Source organism: Jatropha curcas, chromosome 5 (assembly GCF_041381405.1).
Source record: "Jatropha curcas cultivar XTBG-Jc1 chromosome 5, XTBG_Jcur_1.0, whole genome shotgun sequence".
Lineage (NCBI taxonomy): Eukaryota > Viridiplantae > Streptophyta > Magnoliopsida > Malpighiales > Euphorbiaceae > Jatropha > Jatropha curcas.
In genome coordinates this window covers 24,798,906-24,811,218 of record NC_143155.1, presented here as the reverse complement: position 1 = coordinate 24,811,218, position 12,313 = coordinate 24,798,906, and the positions used below count along the sequence as shown (strand labels likewise).

General features: G+C 31.6%; 2 protein-coding genes across 3 annotated transcripts; both read left to right on the top strand.

The window, feature by feature from the left end:
* The first annotated feature begins 3,619 nt into the window (after positions 1 to 3,619).
* LOC105649897 (phospholipase A1-Igamma1, chloroplastic) lies at positions 3,620 to 7,063 on the top strand. Of its 2 annotated transcripts, none has more exons than XM_037639861.2 (2): positions 3,620 to 5,110; positions 5,561 to 5,743. In XM_037639861.2, exons 1-2 carry the CDS (start codon positions 3,855 to 3,857, stop codon positions 5,610 to 5,612), a joined length of 1,308 nt encoding a protein of 435 aa, XP_037495789.1. In that variant the 5' UTR covers positions 3,620 to 3,854; the 3' UTR covers positions 5,613 to 5,743. The 2 variants fall into 2 exon arrangements, with proteins under 2 accessions (XP_037495789.1, XP_012092108.1); XM_012236718.4 differs by lacking the exon at positions 5,561 to 5,743 and adding an exon at positions 6,523 to 7,063 and having other exon boundaries at positions 3,628 to 5,110.
* Positions 7,064 to 10,113: 3,050 nt separating this feature from the next.
* On the top strand, positions 10,114 to 12,271 carry LOC105649896 (phospholipase A1-Igamma2, chloroplastic). The gene is made up of 2 exons (XM_012236717.3): positions 10,114 to 11,492; positions 11,906 to 12,271. Exons 1-2 carry the CDS (start codon positions 10,201 to 10,203, stop codon positions 12,150 to 12,152), a joined length of 1,539 nt encoding a protein of 512 aa, XP_012092107.1. The 5' UTR covers positions 10,114 to 10,200; the 3' UTR covers positions 12,153 to 12,271.
* Positions 12,272 to 12,313: the final 42 nt, after the last annotated feature.

Sequence of the window (12,313 nt, the reverse complement as noted above, 5' to 3'; positions counted from 1 at the left end):
AAATGAGGAAGAAAAAAATAAAAAATGAAGATTCTAACAAGAGGAGTTATTTTCCTTTTTTTGTGTTTGGATATAAGAAAAAAAAAATAAAATCCATTTAATGATTTTAGTGAATTACTTCTAAAAATTTAAGTGGATCATTACCTAAAATACATATAAATAAACAATATTTTAAATATGTAAATTCATTTAAAAGGTATTTGATTTCACTTATAAGTTAAAAAACAACTTAAGAACATGAATATATTTACATAAAATATTATTCCAAATACAAAAATTTGAATGCAAAAAGATGGTCTAATACCATCGGTTCGGGTCTTAAAATGATTTCCTGGCCCTGGGCCTAGACTATGGACCAAAGGCTAAAAGCTTAAACACTTTACGTTCCCTGTACAAATATACTGCAATTCTTATTTTTTTTTTTTCTTAAGGAATTTAAAACCATACAATTTTTTATACTTTGATCATTTAAATTTACGTATAAAATAATTGTTTTTCAGTATATTTTTCTTTTTCTGGCTTGTTTTCTTTGGGTCTTAGCATTGTCTTGGCTACCCAAAATAAATAAATAAAAAAAAAAAGAGAGAGAGAGAGAGAGAGATCAATTTCTATTATGATTCAATTTTCAAAATATATCTAAGATATCTTCATGTTTGATCTACAAGAATTTCCGGTTCTATAGCTTCTTCATATTCGCCTAATCTATTTATAATTGTTGATTAGAACTCGTGTTAATTAAAGTTATTAAACTATTTTCATTACACCCTGTCCACGTGATTGCTAAGCATTTGTTTATTTATCATACATGTGAGAAAGATATAAAAAGGCCAAAATAAATATTTAGATTAAGATTACTTTAATCTTAATTACATTATATAAAATATTATGATAGGGCATTCCAAGGCCAAGCCATGCCAACTACATGTTTAGGACTTGTCGCTTATTATTAGGATCACAGTCTATTAATTGGGGCTTTTGTACAAATAAAAGCAAAATATCCCATACCAAAACTCTCGAAATCTTTTACTATCAACTAAGTAAATCACTTAAAAATATATATATATTCTTTTATTGTTATTCCTAAAATATATTTAACATAATAATTTTAGAAGGTTAAAAAGTAAAGAGTTTTATGGGCTATTTAAGTTTATGAAATTCATTTATAAATTTCACATTTTTGGTAGAATTTTTTATTTAATTATATTGAAATTGAATTCGTAGAATTTGATTCTTTATTTATTTTCATATTAAATACAAAAATTTAAATTTCAAGATAAATTTTGTGAAATTCATCTATTTCAAATAAGGGGTAAATGTTTAATTTTTTAAAATTAAATCAATTAAATATTTATTAAGTAAATGAAAAATGTAAAAATTATTGTTAAAAAAATTACAATAACAATTAATTTTCAAAAAAAAAATTATAATAACAATTGAGCAATACATCAAATCAGTATTTTATGTATAATAATAAAAAAAATAAAAAAATTATTGTTATTAGTATGTAAATGTATATAATATTATTAAAACTTATAAATTTAAAAACATAATGGCTGCATATTAAATTTAAAGTGTCATTAAAAAAAACATCTTGAATTTGTGCATGTTGCCTTTATTGAATATATTTAAATTTAGTGCCATCACCGCGTATCCTTCACTCCACAACTAGAAACGATAGCAATCCAAAATTTGTTGGGTAAGTAGCAAACAAGCTGAAATTTCTCAGTTGCTTCGTAAATCGCGAGTATTCAATTTTGCGCGTTACTATTTCGGTGTCTGAGTAGTCTAGGGAAGTCTACTCTTCCAAAAGTCCATAAAATATTTGTACATAATTTACATTTTTTTTCCTTATATAAAGATGGCTAGAGAAATAGTAATTCCACGGTAAAATGCAATGACTGTATTAATTTGTCATGTTATCTAAACATATTTAAATTTTTATTATTAATATTATTATTTTTTATAATTTGAGAATAATTTACTTATTGAGAAGTTGATTTATATACTAAATACATTTAAATTATATTTTCTAAAAATTAATTTACTTCAAAGTGTATATATTTCAAAAAAATACACCATTTAATATTAAATGAGCCCTGAATTAATAATTTAGTATCATAAACATGTGACTCTATGACCTAAGCTACAAAAATACAACCACCTCTTTATGACTTAAACTATAAAAATACATTTATCTTTGTGACTTATTACATTATCGCTTTAAATATAGCTTCGTCCTCAGGCACCATAACTCAGTAACTTATATATATTATCACCCTAATTGCAAAATTAATTAAAATTTTACAATATAATAATATTAAAGTGGATCCCCTAACCAGCTAACCCAAGCCCCCAAAATTATCAAAACTCCACATATCAATTAAACCTAACATCTAAAAAATAAAAAACCTAATTTCAAATTTCTCGTTCCCTTCTTCATCATTGCTCCTTCCTCTACATTTCTAATCCTTAACATATTCCGTCTCAGTTTTGAAGGATTGTTCGCAGAGCTACCTTAGAGAACACAGCAGTCCTCAATTCTGCCGGAATAGAGTTTCACCCAAATATTAAAAAAAGAAAAGAAAAGAAAAAAACATCAAAAGTCTAAAAAGAGCAAGTATACATGTATAGAAGAATTACAATTGAAAGCAGAAGCACAAGAATCGGCAATGCGATATCCAACGAAAACAGAAGCAGGAGTAGCAAATAGAGGAATGAGAGTAGAATTAGCAGTGGTAAAGGAAGCAAGGGCAGTAGCATTGCCAGTGGCAATAGTCAACCAATCAACAACAAGCTTAGATAGAGAAGGGACCTGAACATTCAAGACCTTAGCACCAATAAGAAAGGCAAGAGCTGTCAAAACTTTAAGCGAAACTCCAAATTATTTTCATCCATAAATAACTGGCAAGTATACGAAGAATTTTCACGTCAGCAACTTATTTCTCTTTTGATTTAGCAGAAGCAATAGATGGTTTAGCTCCATTGTCCTTATTAGGATTGACAGCAGAGTTTGAGAATAACACGCACCCATTTAACATTGCACTCCATTAAAATATGGTTATAAATTGGTCGAGGTCTTTTGTTTTCAAAAAAAAAAAAAAAAAAAAAAAAAAGGAAACAGTATAAGAGCTATGCAATCGTGTTTAACAAACCGGTTGCCTGGAAGCAGCGGCGAAAAATGGAGAATCGGAGAGGAAGGAGTTGCTATTGAGATATTCAATGGAACTAGAACCAGAAAGTCTTCGATTCAGCGATGAAGAAGGGAATGTGAAATTAGAAATTAGGGTTTTTTTTAGATGTTAGGAATTGACACGGTGAGTTTTGATGATTTTGGAGGGATCGAGTTAAATTAAACTAAGCTAGTTAGGTGCAATCTAGTATTATTTAATATTATTATATTGTAAAACCACTGTTGATGTTGATTTTGTAATTATAGTAATATGTATTTAAATTACTAAGTCAAGCTGTTTGAAGAATAAAGTTCGATTTAGAGCGTGAATGTAATAAAGTCGTAAAGGTAAAATTGTTTTTGTAAATTATGACGTCACTCTATTTCTTTGGATTTTTGCAAAATTATAATAACCACGAATAAATGCAATCACCAACTTCTACAGGTGACAGCTAATATAAATCAGCTTCAAATCATTAGATATTTAATTACAGGAAAAATAAAATAAGCAGGGGAAAGTTGAAAGTCCCTTCACAACCAACTCCATGACTAATGAGCAATCCGGCCTCATGAATCGCATGCATTATAAAAATTAAAAAGGAAAAAACAATCACTACACGTGTATAAATTTCGTCTTCTTTATTCAAATTGGTCGCATTTGAACTGCTTCATCAAACTTTCATCAATGGCGATTTCTCCATCAAACACTCTTCTTCCTTGCAAAAATCATAACATTTTCCGATCCGAAAATCGTTTCTCTTCATCAGTAAATCGCTCGAAGTCTGTAAAATTCGCCACCAGAACGCCTAAAGTCTTATCCAAAACAAGCGAGACTTCGTCACTGTCGTCGATTATTACAGAGCTCGAGAAAGAAACTAATAAAACCCAACAAGCAGAACCAGAGAGAAAACTAGCCGATATTTGGAGAGAAATTCACGGCCAAGATGATTGGGTCGGCTTGCTCGATCCAATAGACCCTATTTTACGAACAGAGCTAATCAGATATGGCGAGATTGCTCAAGCTTGCTACGACGCTTTCGATTATGATCCGTATTCAAAGTACTGTGGAAGTTGCCGATTCATGCGCCGTAGGTTTTTCGACTCGCTAGGAATGGGCCACCATGGCTATGAAGTCAGTAGATATCTCTACGCCACCACTAATATCGATCTCCCTAATTTTTTCAAGGAATCGCGTTGGCCGAAAGTGTGGAGCAGAAAAGCTAATTGGATTGGATATGTCGCCGTATCCAACGACGAAACAACAAAGCGTTTAGGCCGCCGTGATATCGTTATTGCTTGGAGAGGTACTGTTACGCGGCTGGAGTGGATTGCAGACCTAATGGACTTTCTAAAACCTATTAATGGAAACAAAATCCCTTGCCCCGATCCCGCCGTAAAGGTTGAATCCGGGTTTCTAGATCTCTACACCGATAAAGACGAGAATTGCCGGTTTTGTAAATTCTCAGCTAGAGAACAGGTATTGACGGAAGTTAAACGGTTAACGGAAATGCATAGCAACGAAGAAGTGAGCATCACCATTACTGGTCACAGTCTAGGTAGTGCCTTGGCAATACTAAGTGCATATGATTTAGTTGAAACGGGGCTCCATGTGATGCAAGATTGTCGGGCCCTGCCCGTTTGCGTGTTCTCATTTTCGGGTCCTCGAGTGGGGAATGCGAGATTTAAGGAGCGGATAGAGTCACTGGGTGTGAAAGTGTTGAGAGTAGTGAATGTGCATGACGTAGTGCCGAAAGCGCCAGGGTTTTTTTTCAATGAGCAAGTGCCGCCGATGTTAATGAAGCTAGCCGGAGGATTGCCGTGGTGTTACTCGCATGTAGGAGTGGAGCTGGCTTTGGATCACACCCACTCTCCCTTCTTGAAAGAAACAAGTGACCCGGTTTGTGCCCATAACTTGGAGGCTCACTTGCATTTGCTTGATGGGTAAGCTCATTTTTCCCTCTATTTTTAGTCTTAATTTTAGATTAGGATAGTAGGTAACGAAGCAAGCATATCACCAATATAAAATTTTAAAGCTTAACTTTGTTTATTTGATAAACTATTAATTTAATGAAAAAAAAAAAAAGTTTAACTTTTAGCCCTTGTGCAGTTTCAAGATTAAACCATTTGAAAAGTCTAGAAATGAGTTATCATATGACTTCAGCCTCACTATCACTTTTAAATTTTAATTAATAGTTAGATAAATCATATGAATTGAAGACTTGAAGATACAACTACATTATTATAGAGCAAGCGTATATCATGTCATGAAAATGAAATGGTACAATAATGAATTGGGCCCATTCCCTTCTAATACATAGAAAGCATGGCATTATTTTATTTTGTATTAAAAGCATGATTTGTCCTTTTTTTTTTTTTTTTTTTTTTTGAAAGAGAAAAGCATGATTTGTCCTTGAAGACTAATATAAAGCAACTGTTGTGGTGAGATATGTTCCCTAGGCCTATGTGGTCCGTGTATCTATTGCGTACTTGCTTGTGATGAAGTCAAGTGTTGTCATGAAATGGTAGGAGTTCAGTTTTTTTTTATTATTATTATTCAAATAGATTTTAATTATACTCCTTCGCCTCCTCCCAAAATACAAAAGAATTAAAAAAATATATAATTCGCTTAATTTATCAGAATAAAAAGTAAATTGATTAAATTATTATGTATCTCAAAGTAAATAGTTATTTATAAAATATTTATTATATCTAATATAAATAATGATAATATTGAAAAAACATAATTTATAAAATATTTAAAACGACTTATATTTTGAGATAAAGAGAACGATATTTTAAAAACATTATATTATCATATTAGATGTCTATTTAAAAATAATTCAGTTGAATAAGAGTATAGAAATTAACCGATAGTTGATTTGAATGAAAATGACTCAGGCTTTTAAAATAAGAGTTATATGGTGCATATAACATTGGAGTTAACTATTTAAAAAAAAAAAAAATAGATTTAACCCATGAGCTAAGGACATCTATGGTATAAAAAAAAGTTGAGAAATTCATTTATAAATAAATATTTCACATTTAGGGAAAAAAAAAAGACTAATATTTTACAATAATTCAATACAAATATTGTGCATGTGAAATGAGGTTAAAGTTGAAAAGGACAAAAAAAAGGATCTTTACGTCTAGATCAAAAGTCTTCCATTTTGACCAGGAATAATGAATCAATAATCGGTCTAGGCATGATATCTAGACCCATAACCGATAGTCCATATCTCCAAATTATTAAAAAATGTATATATATCTCGAAATTAACTATGAGTTTTAGCAAACGTGTAATTAATTTATAAAATAAAAGAATTTTTTTTTTCTTAATTGAATGGTATATGCAGATATCATGGAAAAGGCCGTAGATTTGTACTGGCAGGTGGAAGGGACCCAGCACTGGTGAACAAGGCTTCTGACTTCTTGAAAGATCATTACTTGGTTCCACCCTTCTGGAGACAAGACGAGAATAAGGGCATGGTGAGAAATAATGATGGCCGTTGGATCCAACCTGAACGTCCCAGACTTGATGATCATCCTCCTGATATTCATCATCATCTCAAGAAATTAGGCCTCGCTAATTCTGACCACTAACAAAATATTAATATTTCCTTCTCCTTCACTCCAGGCAATGGCCTGCATTTCATGAAAATTATGGACTTGGGTATTGGAGCAGAGTAGTAATCCAAATGTATCCGGGTGTAAAATAGTCTCTCTGCCCTCCCATATTGTGCACCGAACAATAATTGATTATGATAGAAGTTCTAGGTTTGTCTAAGATGATCATAAGAGTTATGTTAGCTGTAAAAACCACTAGTGCAAAATTGTCACTACATAGGATCAATTACTAGGGACCTTAGTTGCAATTGAAAAAGTAAATTTTATTTATTTACTGTGGTGCATAAAAACTAATAACATACAATATTATAATTTTTGACAATATCCAAAATAGGAAAAAAAAAAAATCATTCAGGTTTAAATACGTGATTTCATGCATTATGATGTAAACACTTAATCACTTACTACCAAATAATATTAAAAACCATAAAAAATAATTCCTAATATTTAAAATTTTCCCACGCTCTCCATGTTTAATTTTTATGTACATAATTTTCCTTCCATGTTTTTAATTTTTAAAATTTTATATGAGGTGGTCCTGAGTGGTATATGTACAAACAACTTGTATTTATCTTATTGGCACATAAATGTGCATCGGCCAGCTCATTTATTCGTTATGTTTCAATCACCATTATAATTTTGTGTTAATAATCTTTTATGATTAAATACCAAATATATATGCATAAAATGATAGAAGACTAGTTATTTAATTGGTCAACACTAACATTTCAGTTATTGATTCAAACTTCACTGAATGGATTGATACACCTAAAATCGATTTATTTCATTGTAAATTTGTATTAATATTAATTAGGAACACATTTGGTTTATTAGAATAAATTCCTAAAAGCTTGGAGAGCTTTCTCTCTTTTTTTTGCATCCAAGGGCTTAATCAATGCTAAGAATAAAAAGAAAAGAAAAGGCAGATGAGATAATTAGTAATTTCAAGTTAAGACTTTGGATAAACAATGCGATGATTAGGCACTTGACTTGTGATGCTGAGAACAAAAGCTCAATTCTTTAACTCCTCCTTTCCCCATTCACTATTTTCTTTCAAACTTATTTATATTTTTTTTAATGAAAATTTCCACACCCTTTTTTTTAATACGAGATTATTCTCATTTCATGATTCTTAATTACCCCATCAATAAGTGGTTGCTTTATAAATCGAGCAATTCCTTACTTTTTAAATATCGTTTATTGAATTCAAATGTAAATTATAAATGAGTATGTAAATTACAAATGAGTATTTCTAATAAGATTTTAATGGAATGACTTATCTTTTTTTTATCAACTATATATATATATATAAAATAAGAATTTTTTTTAAATGATTAGCAATTTGTTATGTACTAATCAGAAGGAGAATAGTCTAAAATATATTTAATTATTTTAATATTTGATAAAAAGTGACTATTATATTTTTGAATAAGTGGAGGGATTTAAACCCATAAAACAACTAGCTCCCATGCTGACAAATAGCACCGGCCAAGTCAGCTGCTAACAACTCCCGAATCTGCACAGGGGGAGACTGAATGATCTGCAGACCACGTGGCCCCCTAATCGCTCCTTTACCCAGAAGATCTACAACGGAGTTAGCCTCACGAAAAACATGAATGATGTAAAGGCTTTTGTTTGTGGTCTGCGATGGGTCTAGCCCCGTGAGCCTCACCACGCACCTCCCAAGGCTGAGCCAAAGGGAGTACTTCCCCATTTTGATCGCGCAGTATATAAGTTATTGAAATCTTAAAACTTTTATATTTTCTTTTCCTAGTATGTAATAGTTAATCCGACTTACATACTCTTTCTCACAGATCCTTAATTACCTTTTTTTTTTTTTTTTTCATGTTTTAAATATGAAATTTCTCAATAAAAATTTTATTAAAGCTGACTTATATCCTCTTCCATTCGTTTCCACATTTGGGTGAGGTATCTGTTCATTCTTATCTTAATTGAGTATTCAACACTAAAATGTGATATTTTTCCCCAAATTCCAAATAAGAATTGTCTTCTTCTTACAATTATCATATGCATTTTACATGTGCCACACGGAAAGGGAGAATTGAACAGTTGAACACTGCATTATGGTCCCAAAATTCAAAAGGAAAACTTTCTCCCACTCCCACGTCAATACATCAATTTCACACACGCACATATATATATATATATATATATAAAATATACTCTGTCCATTAAATAAGATAATAGTGTGATTTAATTATAGTATAAAAATGAAAGAAAGTCTTTTCAGTCTTTTCAATAAAGTTAAAGGACAATATTTTAAGAATAACAATTATTGAAGGCACATTTATACCCTTGGGTTTGTCTCCTGTAGGCTGTATGGAAACGAATGGTGTTACTTTGGGATCAATTCTAAATACTGAGATGGTTCGTAACATACTATAATTATTGCAATCAGAGCTTCATATTATTCCAATTTATTAAATTGGCTTAAGCAACTATTATGGATTCACATGTACATAATTTCAGATACTGCAGTGCAGATCAAATAAATCCTGCATAATATAAATTATTTAAATAAAATACATCTATTTTAATAAAATAATAACAAATTTATTTATAGTTATATAACAAGAGAAAAATTTATTTATAAAGAAAATATTTGATTTTATTAAATAAATTAATTACACAATAACTTTCTTTTGTTGAGTGTTGGAAAATGAGATTCAAATATGGATCTATTACCATGTCATATATGCATTTATTATTACGTTATGCCTTGATATGTTGTACATCAATTAAACTTCTGTTGGATTATACTAAAAAAAATAAAAAATGTTGTTGGAGTTAGTAACTTGCCTTTCATTTTATTTTATTTTTTGTAAATTAACAATTTTTTTCCAAAAAAAGCTCTTTTTTAGTAAAATAATTTATGTCGAATATTTTTCGAAATTTTTTGATATTGGTCTTTAAAGAAATCAATTAATGAAAAATATTTTTTTAAATATGGGAGATTAAAACTAAATCCATTTTAAGGAAAATGATTTTTATTGGCTTCATATCAAGAGTTTCATATATTTAAGATACGTAATTCAATGAAAAAATATAAGATAAATAGGAGTATTATGGAAAATTCACTTGAAAAAAAAAAAAAACAAAGAAAAAAGAGAGTCTTAATGAATAAATTTTTTTAAAAAAATAATACTATGCAAAACAATAGGCAAGTTCCTTACATAATAGATAGCCCGACTTTGTAACAAGTTGCGACAAATTAAATAATAGTACGGTAAATGCATGAACCACGCGCACATGACTTTTCACATGCATTAATCTCCTCTATAAATATGATATGACACGACCACCAAACCCATCCCCTGACACTGAAAAATCAACCTTCCTTCTAATCTTCTCCTCTGTCTTGTCCATATCTCTACATATCCTCAACAATGGCCATTAACGTTTCTCTCTCCACCAGTGCTCTTCTTCCTTTCAAGCCTGACATTGTTAACTCTCCATCTCAAAAATGCTTCTCTCTGCAATTTCCACGTCAAACCTACTCTAAATCTTCTCACAAAACGCCCTCCTCACTCAAAGTTTCCTCCAAATCAACGGACTCACTATCTTCCACTATAACGAAACTCGAAGAAGGAAAATCACCAGTGCCAAATAATAGCGAAAACCAGTATCCAAAAATCACAATACGAAACATCGCTGATAAATGGCAAGAAATCCATGGCAAAAACAACTGGTCTGGTTTGCTGGATCCAATGGATCCAATTTTACGATCAGAACTTATCCGTTACGGCGAAATGACGCAAGCTACCTATGATGGTTTCTTTTTCGATCAGTATTCTCAATACTGTGGAACTTGCAGGTACATGCATCTTGAATTTTTCCAAAAACTAGGGTTAGATCATCTTGGATATTACGTGTCCCGATACCTTTTCGCTACTTCTACACTGAAATTCCCGAAATTCTTTAGAAAATCGGTTTTCCCAACCAAATGGAGCAGCAACGCCAATTGGATCGGGTACGTGGCCGTCTCTAACGACGAAACCACAGCTCGTTTAGGCCGCCGTGACATTGTTATTTGTTGGAGAGGAACAGTAACAGGTTTAGAATGGCTCGAAGATTTAATGAGCTTTCAAAAACCAATTTCTGATTATAAAATCCAAAGTCCGGAACCGAATGTGAAAGCCGAATCCGGTTTCTTGGACCTCTACACCGATAAAGACCCGAGCTGCCGATACTGTAAGTTTTCGGCTAGGGAACAAATACTAGCGGAAATAAAAAAATTAACAGAAAAATACCCTGGCGAAGAATTAAGCATAACTATAACTGGTCACAGTCTAGGCGGTGCTTTGGCGGTGTTGAGTGCATTTGATATAGCCGAGACGGCATTGCAAAAGATGGAAGACAGCAAACGAGTGAAGGTGTGTGCTTTTACGTTTGCGGGTCCTCGGGTGGGGAACGTGAGATTTCGGGAGAGGATGGAGAAATTGGGAGTGAAAGTGTTGAGAGTGTTTAATGTGCACGATGTAGTTCCAAAGTCGCCGGGGCTTTTGTTGAATGAAAAACTGCCGGATGCGGCGTTGAAAGTGGTGGAGGGGTTGCCGTGGTGTTATACACACGTTGGGGTGGAGTTGGCTTTGGATCATACGAATTCACCATATTTAAAGGAACATGCTAGTCTGCCTAATGCTCATAATTTGGAGGCCCAGTTGCACTTGCTCGATGGGTAATCTGTTCTCCCTTTTTTTTTTTTTTGTTATCCACTTCTTGGTTAATCAATTTTTAATTTTTTTTTAAAATTCGATTCGAATAATTTATTTCATCAAAGCGGATTCAACTTTATAAGATAATATTTTTAAATTTTCATTTTTACAGTGAGGAACTGATTATTTTAATTAAAAATACAGCAAATAATAATTAACATCAAATCTCAGGAATTAAAATAATATTATACTTAATCACTTATTATTTTTATTTTTAAGAATATCTTTCGATTACATAAATTTTGTTAAATTCTATAGATTTCGCATCTTATCTATCCGTACCACTACAAAATTCACAGTCCCACCATCATGGATTATTAATTTATAGGTTGACTTAAAGTTTAAAAATTAATTTGTTGAAATGGGATAAATGCAGGTATCATGGAAAAGGGACAAAATTTGAATTGGCAATAGAAAGGGACATAGCACTGGTGAACAAGTCATCGGACTTTTTGAAAGATGAACTGTTGGTTCCACCGTCATGGAAGCAAGATGAGAACAAGGGTATGGTGTTTCAGAATGGGCGTTGGGTTGAACCTGAGCGCCCTAAACCTGATGATCACTCTTCTGACGTTCATCACCATCTTCAAAAAGTAGGCCTGCTTCTTAATTCTTCCGAGTAAACCCTATTTTTTGAGTTACTGGTTTTTCAAGATGATACATGTCAGAAGTTAAGAATTATAGTATAGAAAGAAATTGTAACGGCCATAAATATTAATAAGATACCAATTTGCTTCGTGTTTTTGCTCTCTATACTTTTTTTTAACAGAAAATTATATTTTAA